The 20,636-nt window shown below is 42.0% G+C and overlaps 1 protein-coding gene across 1 annotated transcript in view; it reads right to left on the bottom strand.

Annotated features, from left to right (window-relative positions):
• The window catches only part of ROR2 (receptor tyrosine kinase like orphan receptor 2), a 134,998-nt gene that overhangs the window by 40,478 nt on the left and 73,884 nt on the right, over positions 1-20,636 (bottom strand). Inside the window, exon 2 of the mRNA XM_062599322.1 lies at positions 956-1,033. Coding sequence (XP_062455306.1) covers positions 956-1,028 — 73 coding nt within the window. The 5' untranslated portion in view covers positions 1,029-1,033. The remainder of the gene's footprint in view (positions 1-955; positions 1,034-20,636) is intronic.

The raw sequence follows: 20,636 nt of genomic DNA on the forward strand, positions 1-20,636 counted from the left end.
ATAGGCATAGCCAGGGCAGAAATCTAACTACCTTAAAGGTGAAGTACAATAAAAAGCATTACATCATATGGCATGCTATGAGAGTAGCAACTATATTCCAAGATCTTCTCAAAATGTTACGTTCTTCTGAAAGAGAAACTTCAAGAGCAAAGTCTGGCCAGTGTCACAGAGCTTTTTAGACTTCAACATGTGCTCATCTTGCTGAGACTGCTAACGATAAGGCAGAAGGGAAGTCAGGTTCTTCACGCTAATGAAACTGTCATTTTTGCTAAGTATAAGGGTTGACTTTACTGTAACAGTGGATCCATGCTGAGAAAAATCTGTATCACGATTAAGAAAGCAAAAACTAATTTTGCATTTCTTCTGTCTCACATGTATTTCTCAGGTAAAACATTGAAATTGTTCTACTTTAGGAAGCTGCACCACTGAACTGGAATCACAGTGTGCAGTAAAGATGCACATTTGTTAATGAGAAAACCTACAGAACCAAGAATATAAATTGGATCTATGGTTCAAGTATGACAAAGTATAATACAAATTTATGCTAACCAACAAATTACTAGAAATGTTGCCATTACGATCTGCTTTAAAAAAATCACTAACACTCAGAACTACTTAAAAAGTAAGTTACATTGACATGGGTTAGACTTAATTATCGAAAACAGAGATATTCAGAGATAATTCTTTAAATTTATTCATAGACACGAAATGTGGTCCTTTAAAAATTCAAATTATTTTCAAGGCAGCCACCTGAGAGACAATATGGCAGGAAATTACAACAGCCCTCTCTATTTGGTCCGTCATCTAATGGCTCTGCATAAGCCTTAAAAACATGTTTAAAAACTATTTTTTATACATCCTGAAACTTAGTTAATATTCCTGCTTATAGTCAAGGGTATGAAGTTGCATGAGGCTATACTTGGAAAAAGAGTACTGGATCTACAATTAAGTTTACCTTTGGGTGTTGGAATTGGTCTCTCAAGTCCATCCACTTGACCTAAGTGGTCATTTGAATCCGGAATTTCCATTTCACCTAGGAAGAAAAAAAAATTGTTAAATTTAGGTCTTACGTTTTTCTCCTCTTTAACAGAATTAAGACGGTGAGTTCTGCAACTCATTCCATCCAAATCCCGGTCCCGCCGCAGCACACAAGAAACATCTACTAACAAGGAGATCAGGATTTATCCACTGCAGATCAGAAAACTGCCTTGTAATTCAGTTCTGTGGAACAACTTATGCTTTGCGGACAGCATTAAAAAATACATTCCAATTCTCACCTAAATAAAATTCACAATTTTACAAAGAACTCAAACATTTCCTGAAGCAACAGGACCTGGCAACTTAAGCAGTACCAGAACTTTCTTGACCACTGCAAGTACAAAAGGGCATAAATCTTTTGAAATGACATTACAGTAATTCAAAGTCTATTTTCATAGGTTAGACTCATTATCTCTGCTGGTTTTCTTATTCTATGTTCCAACACACTTCTGAACGACATCTCCCACACATGAAAGCTTAATTATTTAATATTTTTCACCGGTGATTTTATCGCTTTTCCAGAAATTGAACTTATACTGAGCTATCACTCTCAAAGTATCCTAATAGTGATAAAATGAGTATCTTTTTGCCTGTCCTTCTTAGTTGTATCTAAAATATCTCAGGACAAGCTTCAAAAAATGTTTGCTAGCTCAGAGTTCCTGCAGAGCCAGCTGAAAACACTTCGCTCTTGCGAAGGGTCCTTCGCTCTTGCAGATCTTACAGACACTTGACTAATTATAAACTCTGGGTTTTCCTGGCCGTTCTTCCTTTTAGAAATACCATTCTATGAGCAATAGAGCTGAATTTATAAGTCAGATAAAGTTACAGGCTTGCTTTTATTAAAACAACTTCTCAAATGACATAGTCTATATTTTTGTATCCTCAGTAACTTGTACTTGCTGTCCTGCACAGCAATTGCCTGTGGGTGCAGATAGCAGGATTTAGACGTCCAGGTCCCTGCTTCGCCAAGACACCGCACGCAAATCCAAGGTTGTCAGCATTCGAAGCAACAAATCTGAAATTGGTTGTATGCAGTGCTTTGGCAGGTGTACAAACTGGAACTAGATAAAAGTCCTTTGTGCCCATTCCCCTTCCTTCAGGGTAAAGGGTAAATAAACCTCGCAACGATGTGTTGGCTCTAAGTCACAGCAGCGACACGCAGATAGCCCCATCTCTACCTGCCCCCCCAAACTGTTAAAGAAGAAAAGAATTGAGACTATCTTTTTTTCCCCGTTTTACTTTTGCCCATTGTTTGAGAATTGAAGGCTTAGACAATTTGCCTTTAAGTTTATCAGGGGAAACATTGGAAGCAGAGACATCCTCTACCGTGCAGTGGGTTTGAAGTTACTCAGTGACATTACTGCCACCTTATCATTACGCCATCTCTCCTTTCTTCTCCCACTGCTTGAGGCTACCAGCCTCACAGCACTGATTGCAAGCGAGCTGTGAACAGGCCATGGGGCAAACTCAAAGCCTAAGTCTCTACTATACAGAGGTTTTGCGGATTTGTTTGATTTGGGGCAAACTGATGAATGCATGATAGCAGAGATAAATCAGCTCTTGTTTTCACCATGGGGCAGACAGCAAGTTCACCTTTATTCCCTTGCTTCTGCTTGACCTCCTCTAGGTCCCACAAGGAGTCCAGAATGGGACATCACCGTTTACCACACACAGTGAAGATAAAACCAAGATTTCAGATGAGACATTGGAATAACAGGCAGAGCAGGACAAGCAACCGTTCTTTCAGGCCACATGCCCTTGGCCCGTTTCAGGTGATCAGAATCCACCAGGATTTAGAGGTAACACTTTATTCATAGAAACCCATTCTCAGGGACACCTGACTAGCTTAGATTCAGTCCTTCTTCAGACTCCCAGCTGCCCACGATCTGAATGCCACTTTTGCTGTAATACCATGCGCTCAACTTTGTTTATGGTGATTTGATCATTCCTTTAATCATTTAGTGGGATTCATAACAGGAAAAGACGTTCAAAATTTAAGAGAAATGGACAGAGATTTTTTTTTCCTCTCCTTTCCCTCCTTCCCAGGAGTTTTTCAGTTAAAGATGGAATGAGACAAAAGCAGTTGCTGATTTGAAAAATATTTCAATAGTTTTGTGTGATTCATTCTTCTGCTTGCCATGTTTATGTCTGGCAGAAATATTTATCTCCAGATGTGCTTTATCAGAAAGGATAATTACAAACCACAGACAGCACCTACCAGCAAAGTCTTGATGACTAAGCAACGTTAAAGTTGAAAATCCTTGGTGTATTCTGTAAATTATGAATATAAAACAGATCTTTCACCTAAATTGTTGTTTTTATGAAGGAAATATTTATGCTTTCTATACTCTAAATGGCAAAATTCCACTTAGGCCACATTTGTAATGCACTCTCAGTCTCAACCCTGAAGTTTCTGAACTTCAACTTAAGATACTATCAAGTTATTATCAACATGAAAAATTACAAGCTTTTTAACATCATAAATGCTGCTGGATCAGATTACAAACAAGTCACTACAACCAAAGAAAGCTCCTTCCTCTTGAGTTTATCAGTATAAAAGAATCCTGCAGTCAAAGAACTGCTCAGAAGAAAAGTCCTGTCCACTCCTGTTGAGTAGTTGTCTCTAGTCTTCTCGATTTTGAATTCCAAACATAGCGCATATTTTCCTGCTATGAGTAAGACCATGGTGCTGTGCCCAATGGATAATAATCCTTGTTGCGTCCTCTCCTTCATTCCCCCAACTGTACTGCAGCTGCAACCCTGTTATGTGCCGTCACTAACTCTCCACTGACTTAAACAAGTTTGCACCCTCCTACTTGTTTTAAGGACCCCTACACTGCTGTGCTCCTGCCTATGTCTCTGAATCTTAACTTATACCCCTTTCTCCCATTTTTCAAGTTTTCAGCCTGGGTATCCCATTTTTTCATATTTTTTTTCTTGGCATTTTTACATGCTCTCCTGCTGCCAGAGTGAGAAAAAATACACAAAAGTTACTTCAGATGTCTGATTAGATGTCTGACTTCCACATCTGTCATTTCTGACAAACAAGCAGCTACTGTTAAGATAAATCCTAACTGTTTATTAAATTGATTTCAGATGCAAAGATGATAAACACTGGGTAGCTGCATCTTTTGCACACATATGACAGCTACAACACTGTCCTACAATACTAAGAAAAAAGGTAACTTGTTAGTGAGCACAATAATAACCTACAAATGCTATTATTAAACAAAAATGGTTGGAGGCTGGCAAAAATCTCAGAAGAAGTATTATATAAGCCGTGTTCTTGTACTTCTCTTTGAGCATCTCCTTTTTGCTGTTGTTACAGACAACACACAGGGTTGGATGGACTTCTAGTCTACTCCAGTATGGTTGCTCTCACGTTTTAAGCTGAGATATGTTCTATGCTCACGCATTTAAATGCATCATGGCTTATTTCTGAACATTTTTTCTTCAATCTACATTTGCAGCGATAGCATCAGCTAGAAAAGGTGAGCAGTGTCCTCCTCTGAAGGCTCTAACACCGCACACTGCAGTGGCAGATGGGACTCCAGAACTTGCCTTGAATAGAAATTGTCGGCATGAGGCAATGGAGGGGCCACGTATGACTATTTCACAACCCGAGGAATACCCTGCTTTTCACATGTTCTCAGGGACAACACTGTTGAATACAACGTGCTTGCTGTGAACGGTTCCTCTTTTGAAGTACTCGCCAGCACAAGAGATATTTCCTAACTTTTCTGAGCAATAAAGTCAACTATCTGCATTTAAAGGAAAAGTCAAACTATTAATTTTACCAAAAGAGAAAGCATCTTTAAAGTCAATATCACATATTTTTGATGTACAAATACAAGTTAATATTCCGTCTCGTTGGCTTACTACAGCAAACTGCAGCAAGAAAACAAGCAGTATAGCAAACCTTTCTCCAATCTGAATATAAATAGCCCTGCATTTGTCAATCCCTTTCTCTTAAAAAATAATAATAAAAAAGATACTTCTAAGGTAGAACACGAGGAGGATTTGTTTCCCGAGAAGGAATCCAGGTGAGGCAGCCCCTTTGCCGCCGTTTGGGCACTGATGTCCCATGACACACGCAAGCGCACGTCCTATAGTATTAAGACAGGCACGTCCTTTCTCACATTCAAAAATTAAATTGCCCAGATGATCACAGTGTCAACTCACACAGCCTATACCATTCATCATAAAAGAATGCACTTTTTCCTTTTGACATGGTTAGCAGTTCAGAGATCATTTGGTATTTGAGAGGTAGTTGCGATGAACACACTTCCAAATGCTCATGGCTCTAAACAGACATAAAAATAATGCATTCATCTTCACTAAAAAAAGGCCAGTCACAAGCGGGTGGTTATCGTAATTGCTATCAGGGACAAGACAAGGCTTCAGCCTCAAGCAGAAAGCAAATAATGGAGTCAGGTATATTCAACCAGAAGGCGCTCGATTAATTTAGAGCAGTTAAGAGCTGGCTGATGCAATGTCATGCAATGTTAATAGCCGTCTTTCAGCTCTTGTGGAGCGCAGATGAGATCCTAAAAGACTGCAAAATGCACAAATAGTTCCTACTGCTTATTAAAAAGGGTAAAAAGGAGTGCCAGAGAATTACAGACCCATCAGCTTAACATCAATTCCTGGGAAAAAATAATAGAACAAATAAGTAATTTTTAAGCTTTTATAATAAAATAGAGAGATGAGTAATAACCAGTGTAAAAGCCAACACTGAACTGGCTTACATGGATTAAAACTGAGCATGAGTCAACCATCTCAAGTTATTGCAAACAAGGCAAACATCAGGCCAGGACATATAACCAGGAGCAATCCTTTCCGTCTACTCTGCACTAGTAAGGCCTGGAGTGTGTTCTCCAGTTCTGTGCATCACGTTTCGAGAGAGATATGGGTCTAACTGAAAGACCGCAACTAAAGCCATGAGCATGGTCTAGAAAATATGACCAATGCAAGGGAAAAATTAGTGACTAAGACCGTTTACCTAGAAGGAGAGAAAAATTGGGCGTGGACTGAGAGCTAGCGTTCTTCAAATACGTAGGATGTCGCAGACGAAGGTTTTCAGGGTGGATAAAACCAAAAGTAATGGACTTAAACCGTAACAAAGAAAATTTATTGCTAGATATCAGGAAAAACTTTCTAGTGGTACAGCGAGCATGGCACTGGTATAGATTGCTCAGACAGGCAACAAAGTCATCTCTGCAGGTCTTCAACGACAACGCAGGCTTCTATAGTACGTGACATTGCAGAGACACCGTCATTTCTCCTTTTTGCCAGGGTGAAACAGGACCTCTTAAGATCTCTTCTGGTCCACGAGCAGAACAGCCGTTCCTCTATCATTGCCTGCTAACTCCCTACGCTTAAGAATACATCTTTCAGCGCTAACCACTGCACACAGCTGCCGTCAGGGAAGCCACTCATTTCCCTGCGTTCCCTCCACTTATCAATAACGCGGGGGCAGCCCAGCCGCTCGGCTCCCTCTGCCGCGGCAGGGCGTGCAACGGAGACCAGGGGGGTCCCTCCGCAGGTGCTCCAAGGAAAAGAGCGGTGGGCAGGGGAAGCCACCGGCGCTTCGCGATCCTGCTCGGGCCGCCGTGCCATCTTAGAAACGGGCGACGCGCGGCTTGCTGCCGGGAGCAAAACATCCTCTTTGCAGGGGGTACAGACATAGCTACCACAGAGATGACCCAGCTGTTTCAATTTGCTTTTCAGACAACCCCAAAAGTACTTTCAAACGACTTCCAGCTAAATTCATCACAGTGAAATGCTTTCCCTAGGAGATGACTAGACATGGAGTCAGCTTTTGTATGTCTGCTGCGTTAAAACAACAGAATAACCCCCCAAATAAAATGAAACGAGTATGTTCAAAGTAACACCAGCACTAACGTGCAAGTAACAGTACCATCTGAAAGCTGGAGGAAAACACAAACAAGAAACCATTCGACAGGAGCCAAAGTTCAGTTACACTGAGAAAATTCCCACAATTTATAAGCATTGCTCACAGAAGCAAATCTTGCTTCATTACTGTAATTTTTCTTCCCTTTAGATTTGGTTTAATTTCAGAAAAGGGCTTCACTATTTGTTTTGGACAGAAAATTTTGCATTAAGTTAAAATAAAATTCCAAGCAAACATATAGAATCATCTTCTTTCTGAACAGTGAGAGCTCATTTCTTAAACACATCTTAAGAGGGCTTCAAAACCCTGCAACTTGATGCTCTTTGCCACTTATATTCATTAAGAGTGAAGCTGCATGTTGCATTAATCAGTATTAGTGTGAACGCTTGTGTTCCCAGACTGACGAAGACACAGTAGTCTGTCTCCTTTGCAAAACTAGTAGGCAAGTGCACGATGAAATAGCTATTTTATGGATTTCATGAAGCTCCTGCCGGAGCTTCCTCATTTTACAGAGCAGTCCCTAGGAGCCCACCATAACACCCCTTAAAAATGCAGAGAAAGGTATCGGCTGGCCATCGGCTGAAACCGCAGAGAAGCAGCGACTCTGGAGTTCCCCTCAGAGCTGCAATGAACCTCCAAAACAGAGAACAAGTATGCTAAAGATGTACAGTTTATCCGCTTACTCATCAGCCAGCTGCCTCCCCAAGTACTACGGAGTCAGCATGAAAAGAACCAAATCAGGTAAGTCATTAAAAAATGAAATTACCAGGGATTCATACAAAGAGTGCAGCAAATACTTCGATTTAGTTCAGTACCTCATACTGTTAATGCATATTTTACATTAACCACACAGCTGCATTTTCTGTTTCACTGTCAATCTTAACTCCTTCATTTATACAACTCATTTTTGAGCTAGGTTGTTACATACTTTAGATTCTTTCTTCTGGAAATCATATTTGCTATTTAAAAATAAGAGTTCAGACACATCAGTGAGACAAATGTTCAGATTTCATCCATTTTGTTCACAGGGGAACCCTCACTATTTACATTACAGAAAAACAAACAGCTACTATGGACGAGAAGACGCTCATTTTAAGTTACCATCTTCGGTGCCCAGCAAGCTTCTCAAGAAGATAACCTATGGACTACAACTGATTGCACTAATTCGCAGCCATAATTAATCTTTTAATAAAGCTAAGATAAAATCCAGCCCCTCTTATTTTGCAATACCGAGCGGAGGTCATTAAATGGGGACCCAGTCTGCACCGAGGAAGAGCCAAATCCAATCCCTCTCTCTCAGGACTCCCTGCAAAGTCCTGGCAAAGTCGCCCCAGGCTAGATTGCTGCGAGTACTTGATGCCAAAAGATGCAGACAGATAGATGTCTGCTGGGATTTCCAAAAGCGTCTGGGCACCTCGATCTCACTTCTGCAGAATGCGTCCCTTCATCTTTCGTACCTCCAGTGCCCGTAGGGGGAGATGCCCTGATGCTGTTCCCGGCGCAGCAAAACTTTAGGGAGAGGGAAAGAAACAGGGAGCGCTTGCGTCAGCACGAAGAAGGGAGCAGCACGGCAGCAAGAGGCAGGGCAGAGGGGAGCCGAGACGCGGCTTTTTGGCGACGGCGATGATTTATGCCACTTCCAAGCGATCACGCAATCCCAGTGTTAAACTTCGCTCCTGCACGCTACGGGGAGAAACTACAGGCTGCTGCAGAGCACTAGGCTCGCGCCTGGTAAAGAAACGCAAAAGATAACCACGCTATTGGGAAACAAATCAAGAGGCCAGCAAAACTATTCTGAATGCTTAATAAATACAAACGAACTCTGTAGTATTTACAGGGGAAAATACTTGAGGCTTTTAAACCGCAAAGGCATTTCATTGCCATTTCTAACTTAGCAACAGTGGAATTAAGCCCACTAAGCTATCACAGGCATAGCTTTTCTGCACAGCTCTATCTCCGTTAAGCAGTCCAAGTCAATATGATAAGGAATATATAAAAGCCTTGAACCATGGGGAGGGGAGAGAAATAATAATAATAATAAAAAGGGACCCAGGTGATTCTGGATTTCATAACAGTCTTTGTTGATTATGTTTTTTTTTTTTTTTTTTTTTTTTTGGTAAGTAAAGCAATTGTGTATACATGCCAAAGCTCTTCAGCACCTCAGCGGTAAAATCACCATTCAAGCACAACCAATAGAGGCTCTGAACACACCTGCAGTAGCTCAAAGAACACCAAGCAACATGATAATTATCCCTGGCATTATTACATGATTGATTATTTTACTGCTCCTGGCTGTGAAAACAAAATAGTCCCAACCAAAAGGTTGAAAATAATCATGATTTATAACACTCCATCAACTGGGAAAAACAGCGATTTTCACAGTGCTGCTTCCCCCCCCCCCCCCCCCCCCAAAAAAAAAAAAAAAATCAGAATCCAAAACACCAGTTCTGTTTGCAGCCTTAGGCTGAAATCTTTAAGAATTCAATACAGAAAAATACTCTTAGGTTGAAGGAACACTTGAAAATATACTTATTTCTAAGCGTGCTCTTAAGTGTCTTCCTTTGTTAGAAACAAAACAACATTAATCCACCTCAGGCTAGCAGGTAATACGAAAAGAGCACAGGGTACAACTGAGTTTAGGAGAAAGCAGAGCAAAAGTTGCTGTTAGGTGCCTTAGCGGTTACGCTGACCCGACGGACCACGGCCGGCAGGGGCTGTGTGGCGAGTGCAAAAATCTTTGCTGCAATTTGTTTAATTTTCACGTGGCTTAAAAGCGGGCACGTGGGTTTAGCAGAGCACTTCTCGAGGAAGCACCAGCAACCCAAATACTGCCTAGGCGCCTCGGCAAAACAGCGCTTCTCCCCCCGGCTTCGGCGCTGCCGGGCACCGCGTTTTAAGGAAGGAGAATATTCCTTACAGCGCGAATTAAGGTTAGGGGAAATACGTGCTCTATCTTACCGCGCTTCCGTCGCGTCCGAGCGTTTCGAAATACGCGCGGGAGGTACTCCGCACAGACCCCCACGTTACTTTTACACTTGACACGTTCCCTCGCGACCGCTGTTTGCTTAATCAAAACGGACAGCCGTGGCTTTCATTATCCTTAAGCAAATATTCGCGCGGGTATTACTTTCTTGTGTTATCCATTACCAGAAAGTTTTGCAAGCAGAAGCCAACCGTGCCAACCCAAACGTCCTCGCACGTGAGCTTTTCCTAACAAGTATGAGCAACTGCCAAGGAAACCGCCCCGAGCGCGCAGGCAGCTCCGGGCGCCACCGGGAACGGGTCCTGCCGCCTCTGCCCCTCGCAGCGGCCAACATTAATCCTGGGCCGGCACCAAAAACATCGGTGTCCTGCTGCGAAGCGGGCCCCGTCTCACTTCAGCTTCACCCGCCACGGGGTTAGAAAGCGTTATCCGACGGCTGCTCGAGGGCTCAGCCTTACTGCCGGTAAATAAAACTTGCAGTGTAAAAGACTACCGGTAAAACCAGCAACCGCGAGGCGCTCTTGCTAGCGTTTAGAGATGCCATCGATAACGTGGGCCGAGGGCACCCACCGCGGCACAGGCGACGAGGAAGGTTTATTACGTTAGCCTCCAGTTTCATAACTGTGGAAACAGATTTTTTTTTTTTCCTCTAGTACTATTCGGCATGAATTTGGCCGTAACTATCATTTTTTCAAATGCCTGTTATTCCCATCATTTGTTTTTGTGAGCATCCAGCTGTTTCCTTCACACTCTTTGGGTATATGTGAGAATTTTTACATCTTCCTATAACAATATTCAACTACAGCCAAATTTTAAAAATCTTTTTATTCAGAGAGGAACAGAGAGGTAGCTGATTAGGTCACCAATTATGTGGTACGAAAGGTATGAAAATTCATCCTCCTGGTATGTTACCTGCCTCCTTTGGGAAAAAACTTGGGAAATTCTACTCAAAGCCTCAACCGTAACCTAGCACATAAGCTGTCTGTTGGGGCACTGCAGAAATGCATCTTTGAGAAGACTGCAGTGATTATTCGTAGGCCCTGCACCCTCTATCCCTAGACATCAAATCAAGACTGCACTGGGAAGAAGCTTCTCTGCATCTCGCGCTACTCGCTGCCTCTTAGACTTTCTACAAAGCAGCCAACATGAAAGAGACTCAGTGATTTACAGTCCAGCGCTATGAACGCAGATAAGATCTGGTCAAAGATCTAACACAAAACAAAGAAGTCGGTATAACGCTTGGACTGGCTTCTCAAATATTTAAAACTACTATGACCCAGAAAGCCAGCAGATGGATATATTGCCCTCGACCTTGTCATTTTTTGCTAGTCTGTTCTTCTCTGCTCTGTCTCTGTATTCTGCTTTGTATACATTAATCTGAAATTCCTAACCCCGCTTGCTTGATAGAGTAAGCACTGCATGTATAATAGTTTATTAAGTGCTCTGCTCAATCACCTGTCTGTCCATTAGTATCTTCTGGCTCCGCAATATGGCTGAGACATCGTTTTTGCTGTTGGTGGTTGTCAGAAGAACAGTATCAGTAGAAGAGGCTGCTACGATATCTCCTGAGATAATGAAAATCACACTTGAAACATATTTTAAGAGTATTTAATTTCAGTTGGTTTGTTCCTAAAGTGAAATATGATTTGCATTTTCTCCCGTGCAACACACACTGCTCATGTTGCACTGCTCCCGTGCAACAACAGTTGCTCATACTGGCAGTAAATGATGTTATTCTTCAAAAAAGAAGAAAATTCTGTATACTGTCTTGCAGAAAATATATTCTATATATTATTTTGCAGGAAAATTCTAGTTATAATGAAAAGTAAATGAACTCCATTTTCTCCTTATATTTGGCTCATGGACATATAATAAGCCAAACTTGGTAACAAAGGGAAGCAGTGGTAAACTTGAACACACAAACATGACATATCAATTTAAACAAAATAAATGAACAGAACCAAAATTCATTTGTGTACAGAGGAAACAGAAGCAGCTGCACTACATCTATGTATCCTTCTCTCTGTTTTCCTCCTCGTCTGCACAAAGAATAACTACACAAAAGTTCAAGCTCTCGCCCTTCAAACCTGGAAAAGGATTAAATTTCACGACTGATGCATAGGAGGAGTCTGAAGTATCTGGCACTGCAACTCTCGCATGCTCAAAACTGCAAATAGGAGCCTGAGAATGGAACAATAGCAGATTGAGTCCTTAATTGGCATAAATCCCCTTCCAGGAAAAGGTCTACAAAATGGCAAAAGGAAAATGAAATAGTAAGGACAAAGAAGGAGATTCATAGACTGCAAAAGCCAGCTTTGAGAAATACCTAGCCCTGCCACAGCACAGCAACTCGACCTTTAGTGGTTGCAGAAGGATTGAATTCCCTTATCATAATCCAGCTCTACCTTTTTACCAATTACTTTTCACAGGACAAATGCCACAACAGACTTTCAGTCACTTGGCTTGGCAGGACTTTATGAAATTACTCCATAAACAAAAGAGGCAACATATACACTGTATTATGTTACTGTAACAAGGCTTTTAAGCAGATTTGAAGTGACCTTATTGGCCTGAGTCATAAAACGGCAATTCTTAGAGGGCTCATAATTTATGTGAAAATTTAACTTGTGCAATAGTCCACGGCTGCTTTAGTTAGCAGACCAGGCTAAATCACATTCTGATTTATTGCATTCTGATCTCCCTACTTTTAATTTATTTTTTTAGAAGGGGATTTCTACAGTGCTGTTAATAGAGCTCCAGTGTGATAACAAGAAGCAAGTCAATAACTAATCATGTATATAGGAATTTTGCCTTTCAAATAAAGAATCTAACACACAATGCCAATATCAAGGTGCTACCATATCAACTATAATTAATATACCAGCTGGGTTAATATAAGACCCAGTTATGTTAGATTACTACAAAAGTGTCTGAGTATATTGACCAAAAGAGTCAGTAAAGCAACACAAAATACAATAAAAGATAGTGAAGTCTGCTATATAAATTGAAAGTCCCCTCCACTGAATTTCTAACCAAGGTCAACAAGACCTGCGGCCAAACAACCACAGGCTGGCAAGCAGCAGCAGGAGTGAAGGCTATAGTTGCTACTCATCCCATTTCAGTCAATTAGCACGTAAATACAGCTGACCAAAATTAAGACTTGCTTGCAGGATGTCTGCAGCGTAAGCTATAATTCAATACTAATAAGAATGGAATTATTCAATTCAGCATTACTCAGTCTTTTTCATAGCATTAGAGTTAAATGCTGCAATTTTCTGACTATGCTCGGCTGTTCTAATTATGGGAAAATTTTTAAAGGGTAAAATATAGCGTATAACTGGGAAATGAAGGAGATTACAAAACTCAGGCATAGAAACAAACAAGCTTGTGTCAAAAATTCACGTGCTAGCTCCTCAGTCTGTACTGCATAAGTGGCCTACAGAAGTAAGTCTTTACAACCGAGGATGAAAGTCCATTGTTAGTTGTTCAAGTGAGAAGCGCTTTGTATCGTGAAGTAGTTTAAAAAAATTCATATTCACCTAGCAAAATATGTATGCAAAATAGCATTTGAGTTGCTTTCTGCTTTCAAGGTTTTCAAAAATAAGGCAAGCACAGAAAAGCACTTGCATTTCTATTCTATCATGTGCTGTATGTCGGATGTCGTTAAGATGTAATTGTTTACAAACATAAGTGCCGAGCATTTGAAAATGTGCTTTTTGATACTAAATTAGCGTAACGTGGTTGCTACTGCCAGGCAGGACAACAGCAACAGCAGCCCTTGCAGTCTGCGTCACCAGCGCAGACCGACTCCCAAGGGCAGCGAGCAGAAAGCCCTGCTGCGCTCCCATGCGAGCTGCCGCCGCCGCTGGAGGTGGGCACCTCTCGGCCGCCTGCGCCTGCTGCTCTGCTTCCCCCAGGGAGCCTACGGAAAGCCTCCAAAGGGCAGATGTAATGGGTGGGGGGGACCCAAACAAACATATTAGCCATTTTTTCCTCTTCTGCACGTGCCAAAAGCCTGGTGGCCTCATTCGAGGCACCTCTGGAGTTGCTACTTGGCATCCAGAAGTACCTACTGAATTCCCGATGCCTCCTGAGTCATCACTGGGTGCTTCCTATTTCTGCTTGCCCACCTAGTCGTCTTTTCCTAGAGGGGCGAGTGCTCGGGTGAAAACCCTTATCCCCGCAAACTTGAGCGGACAGTCTGTTTAGAAACAGCAGAGTAGCTTGTGTGTATGGGGGGGAAATATTACTGTCGCATTACAATAAATAAAAGTGAGGCTTCAGCAGGCTGGTCAAAATAGGCCATTTTAAAAAAGTTAGCACATCTATGGAGAGGAAAAAAAAAAAATCCTGTGAGTTAACAGAGATCCTCACCATTAGGGTTTCAAACCATGCAGCTAAAACCAGCACCATACCTTAACTCTGCAGCTTCCCTTGCTAACGTAGTACAGCATAGGCAGTTTATGATTGCTTGTGTGGTCATAATCTCAGGCTAGCTGACAGACTACAGTGTTTCTGTAAATATTCTGGACAAGAGCCATAAAGTATGAAGCATTCTCTGTTTATATTAAAAAAAAAAAAAAAAATCCCTGAACCAAGGACGCATTTCACCTTGGCGCACTCAGAGCCTCTCTTGCTCCCTCCCTCTCTCCTCCCAGGGAAAGTTCTCAACTCTCCCCACGTTTTCACATTAGCAAGCTCAGCCAAAAGACTTGCACTAACCCTGGTGAAAATATTTAAATGCACGTGCTTAAAGTCAGGTCTTAAAAAGTTAAGTGCTCTACAGAAACGGACTGAATTGCCAAGGTGCTGGTTAAGCCATTTTCCGCTGGGGTCCACTGGAGTTACAGGTGTTTCAGCACAGAGGGGAGAACCCAGCCACGTCCATTTAGGTCCTCAAGCACGGGGATTTAAAGACTCAGTTCTGAAAATCTTTGGTCTCTTCAACTCGCCAAGCTTAAGAACAAATTTTTTAGATTATGCTCCAATTGCATACACATTTCTGACTCACCTAGCTTTTAATATGACATTAACTTTAAAGCTTAACATGTAAAGCAATACATTTGAACGGATATTTGTTGCTTTCCTCCTCTGCTGCTTTCTTAGTTGTATCCAGGTGGAAGACGTTTATGCCCGGACGTCTCAGGCACGTTGACTCATCACTCATAACGTGGGACAGCACTATGCTCTGTTTACAGCCCTGCACAGCTTAATGCGTTTGGTGGCATTTTTTTTCTGCCAGACGTTGCCCTATTCCAAATTTGTACACAACGAAAGAAACGTAACCGTGAAATCTTGCCTTTTGGCAAGACGACAAAACAGACATGCATTAACTGTCGGCTTTCCAGAGTTTACATCACTCACACCCCTCAGTCTACAAGGACCTACAAATTACAGCTGTCGAAGTTTTTGCATAACCTAAACTTTCAGCTCGAGAGAACCCTTACTTGTCTACATTTATTTATATTCTTGGTAATGGAGTGGTTCATTATTTATACTAGCTGTTTAAACAGTAACGGGGTTGTTTTAGGAATTGTGCGTTTGTGCAGAGATGGGCTGTGCGTTTTACGTAGTTGAAGAAAATCGAGTTCCAGCAAACCTAACAAGTTGACTCTGTTTTTCGCGGTCATAACAATAAACTATTTTTATCTAAGATGTTTCACAAGTTTTAGCAAGCAATGTAGATTAAGTTACCTGTCACACGTCCTAGTCACGCTGCTTCACTGTTCAACCTTAACGTTGTTGAATGTATAAGCAGACAACGGCTGTGTTTTCAAGTCTCCTTCCATTTTTAAAAATGCAACTTTGCCCACGTGCAAAGAGCAGCTCTGGAGAAACGGGCTACGCTGGAGTAACTCCCTACACCCTAAACTATCCCCTAACTGCACTGGAAATCAAGGCTGCAAATACTCAAAACTGGAAAAGGGTGAACCTTTTTCAAACGGGGAGCGCAAAGAGAGTGTAAACACCCATAGGCGTATGCTGTACGTGCATACATATACGTGCACTACATTTTAATTTGGATTTTTTCCTCCCTTCTCCCTTTCTTTTCTTCCCTTTTCCTGGCATCTTTCAAGCATGTATCTCTTTTAAGAGTAACCCCCAAATGTAGCAATTTAAGTAATTTTGTGAAAACTTGTTCAAAAAGTTCACAAAGCAACACTTGGCATCTCGCTTCTCAGGCGTCAGGCGCGCCTGAAGACAGACGGAGGGGCTGCGCTCTAACGCGCTGCCAGGGCCCACGCAGCGGCACGAAGGGGAGCGTTTACGACCTCAGAGAGATGGGATTTCCCTCGGCTTTAATGAGCCCCGACGTGGGAACAGCACTCTCAGCGCCCGCTCGCGCAGGAGCGGCCCCCGTGACGATACATCTGCCGCTGCAGAAGGGGAGGGAAGGGAAGGGAAGGAGGTGCGGGGGACGCGGGCAAGGAGGCAATGCGGAGGAAGCCCTGGGCAAGGATGCTAGCTGCAGCCCGGTTAGTCTTCTTCAGGGCATTTTGTACTAGGAAAAAAACAGGAAGCCAACACAACCACGAAGCAAGTGATACCTGGTATTCTGGGTAACCGAGGGAAATTTTTTTGTTGTTTTTTCTTTTGCACACCTCAGACCTGCAACGTGTGTGGCTCACAAAGTTAAGAGCCTGAGCCGCATTCGAGAGGCAGACTGTGCTGCTCGGCCCAGCTGGCGAGCCAGGAAGGACGGATGTGCCAGCGTTAAGGCACACCTCTTGCGTCGATCAGCCATGCCTTCGTCGAGCAGCACGGGCCCCAGCCTCATGCTTGCCAACCTCCCCCCCACCACCACAACCAAAAAGTGGGAGGGAGGACTGACTTCCATATCAAGAGGAATTAACAGAAAGGTAGGAAGGCAAAGGGGAAATAGGGACCTGAGGAGGTTTGGAGAGGTCTTCAGAAGGGAAGGGGGACCTAGGAGATAGGGAGGGACTGCCTGCAGTCCTATAGGAGAAAAACACAGACACAGAGGCATGTGCACAGAGGAAGGCACTAAGGGATGCTTGGGGGCTGGAGGAGGCAGGTTGGGGATGTTGAGATGCAGAGGTCCCACCGGGGAGGCAGCAGCAAGTGAGTGGATGAAGTGCTCAGCAAGGTATTTACTCATTTGACTAATTTAACCCAGATCTGTCTCTTTCAACCACACCACCTAAGCATCTAGTTTTGGCTTGTGTAGCCTAAACTGCTCTAACCCTCACTCTCTCAGATCAGAGAAGTGAAGGTTAGAGGAACCCAAGACTCTCAGATAGGTCTTTAGAAGATTTAAGAAAAAAAAGTTGGAGGGGAATAATCTGTGGCATTTGAAAAAAAGTTTGGTGGTCCCAGCCTGAAAGTATTTGGTTGATACAATATACATCATCAAGTACACAATGACTTTGCTCAAGGACATTTCATAATGTGAAGCACTGCTTCTCTTCACTTTTCTATTACAAGCTGGAATGATCAGGTCCATATGAGCAATAGCAATGGGTTTATTTTTAGAAGAAAACACTAGTAGCTTAATTTATAGCCAGGAATGACAGATATTTGGGTAAATTATTTTTTAACTACAAGAACAATTAAACATCAGATGGTCAATCCTTTCCTGGAGACTTTAAGTTTAACAATTAATAACCAGAAAAGGTGATAAGCTGCAGCTCATCTTTTGTTGTGAAGCGGTTAGCCAAGCTAAGTTATTTCCAAAACTACAATTTTTGAAACACAGCACAGCTTGCCAGCTAGTTCTGTGAAGTCACTCAACATGCTTGTAGTAAACATGTGAGGAAACATGAGCATATCTAAGCATAAGCATATCTCGGTCACTGTTTCTGAGAGCAGATAGACAGCAAGAGAACCCCAAAACCCCAAAAAGGAAAAAGTGCAAATGGTTTGTAGTTGATCTCTTTGCCTTCGTAGTAAGCAAATGGAATCTGCACATACAACAATTTATGGTCTAGTCAAAAAGCTCGCCTAGGTATTTGTCCCAACACCAAGCAGATATAATCCACACGTTTATGATACCTGTGCGACTCAACCGTTCCACACCCAGAATAATGGAGCTTCTCCTAGTACAGAAAATGAAAGAATAACTCTGGATAAAACAGCTATGCCAGTGGCCACAAATGTTCATCTTCTTGCTTATACCATGCAACCAAAGAAAATAAGTGTCAGCAGAGAGCAAGGAGAGCCAAGATGTTTTTAAGGAAGCAGATATTGCAAATGTCTTTGATTCCTAGCAGCCTATGCTTACTGCCTAGCAAGAGTTGTGACTGATACACGAATAAGAAACAGGGTATTAAATATAGGCATTCACTCTTCTCTTCAGATCAACCAATTCAGTTCTCCAATATTACACGTGCTAGTGTACCAGTGGAAAAAGTACTATAGCCCCTCATCACTCATTATAATAACCATATAGTCCAGAAAGTTATTTTCTTTTGAAAAACAGTTTTATAATAAGCAAGCAGTACATTTTATCCCGGTAGCAACATGCCTCAAAGCATTTTCTATCATCAATAAGGTTTGTCATTTTACAAAAGTATACTAAGGCTATTTGTATTCTACACAAAGCGAGAATGTAGGACTTGAAACACAACACTCAACATTTAAGGTAAAATATGTGCATTTCAATTCAGAATGAGGCACTAAATCAGCCAAAACTTGCTTCTGACAGAGCAGTGATGAATTATAGGATTTTCAGTAATCCTCCAATAAACAAAGCGAACACTGTTCTTCATGCAGAAACTGCTGGTTAAATCGCACACGACATAGATCTGGTATTCTTGCTGGAAAATATGACATTACCTTGATTGTCAGGCAGCCTTCTAGAAACACTCAATTTTCCAGCCTGCCTCTCTGTAAGCACACAGTTTAGAAGAAAAATTATGTGATAGGAGTCATAAACATACAAAAACTCCACCTAGCAATGCAGACCTTAAAAGAGTTTTCTATGCTCAGGATCAAGGGAGAAAAACGCTTTCAAAAATACACTGCGAAGGAAGGAAGAAGGACTACGTGAAGCTGGAATTATTTTGCGACGCAAGGCAAAGCCCCCGTCATCCCTCGCCAACAGGCTGTAAAGATGCCTAAGGCTGAAGTCACCGGCGAGAGGCAGGACCCCGCGCGGCACCTCGCACAGGTAAGCGGCGGGCAGCTCCCCCGACGTCTGGCCACGAAACAGCAGCACCCGCGCCGCGCTGCCGGGCACAGCTCCTATTCGCACGCAAGCCCTCGATCCCGTATTCATTGGGAAAACGGGTCTGTTTCGAACCAGTTCGCGGAGCAGAAACGCAGCCTACGTACAGCTCTGTGCAAGGGGAGAACGCGGCGGGGCAGAAATCGTTCACAGGGTAATTCCAACTCCAGCCCCTGTGTTAAGGCTGGTGCAAAAAAAGTCAACGCGTATAAAAGGCAGGTCAAAAGAACGAAAATACATCGCCTCCCCCAGGCGTCTGCTTTTGAAGTGGAACGCAAAACCGTGCAGCAAAGGGCGGAAAAAAATGTATCAACACATTCTATCAATTTTCCTTTCCTCGGAGGGCCGTGCTTTCAGACCTCCCTACGGATCTGGGCAGGGTGGACAAAAAGAGGAGAATAAAAAAAAAAAAAAAAAAAGAAAATAATAACTGGCCTTTGGATCTTCATTTATTTAAAGACACTTTCTTTTAAAATAACCCATTTACAATTAAATACAAAATTATGGTATCTTGTGCTAAGAAATAATCTAGTACGCAGTTAATTCAAACCACAAAAATATTCAGTAGTATTTAAAGTGCTAAACTCAAATCTCTTAAAAAGTAGAAGCCAAAGACAAAGCAGCTGCAGCCAGACTATGTTGAAATGCTAAACCAGCTTTTGACAGGAACAGACTATTCCGCAGGTGCATAGCGAATATTTGCTTCATTTCAAATTTCAACTACTTTATTCAAAGCTGAAAAACCAACTGGGATTTTAAAAGGCAGGAAACCTTATTTTTCTCTTACAATCCATGAATAAAAATGAGGTGAGAGGCTGAGATCCAGTTTTAAAATCCCAAAGCCCATGGTAACGAGAAACAATCAGTTCAATTCACTACTATAGATAATATTGTATTTACTAAGTTAACATGTTTCAAATTAAAACCATATTTTCAGAAAGTTATTTTCTCTTCCATATGCATGTTAAAGATAGAGTTTATTCTACTATGACTGTTGTGCCCAACAGCATAAACTGGAGGTAATAAATCATCTACCTTTTAAGCTAGCATTTTTTAAAATTTGAAAATGTGAAAAATGAATAAACGTGTTAAACTACGCCACTGCAAAAGTGCATTGCCCCAGGTAGCAAAAGGAGATACCAATAACATACTTGTGAAACTTTAGTGTTTTAATTATCAGCAAAGAAAACCAATCTTTCCCTATGGGGGGTGGGCTGGAAATTGAACCAGAAGAAAAGCAATGGTTTTCCCATTTTCTAAGTTAAATTACAGTTAAAAGCACTTAAATTACTTTAAATTCATCTACCACGATCATCTTTGCCTAGAACCTGGAAGAAGGACAAGTCAGTGACAACTTTTGGAAACAACCTAGCGCCTCTGCTAAAAGCATTTCACGCTTCTTGCTTTGCATAGCGGCAGAAGGAAGTGCAGATATAAAGAGCTCCAAAAAGCTCTTGGGGAGCTGACAGCGGGATTTGTTGGTTTACCTCTCCACTTCCCGTTATCTGATATTG

Source organism: Rhea pennata, chromosome Z (assembly GCF_028389875.1).
Source record: "Rhea pennata isolate bPtePen1 chromosome Z, bPtePen1.pri, whole genome shotgun sequence".
In the NCBI taxonomy this organism is placed as follows: domain Eukaryota; kingdom Metazoa; phylum Chordata; class Aves; order Rheiformes; family Rheidae; genus Rhea; species Rhea pennata.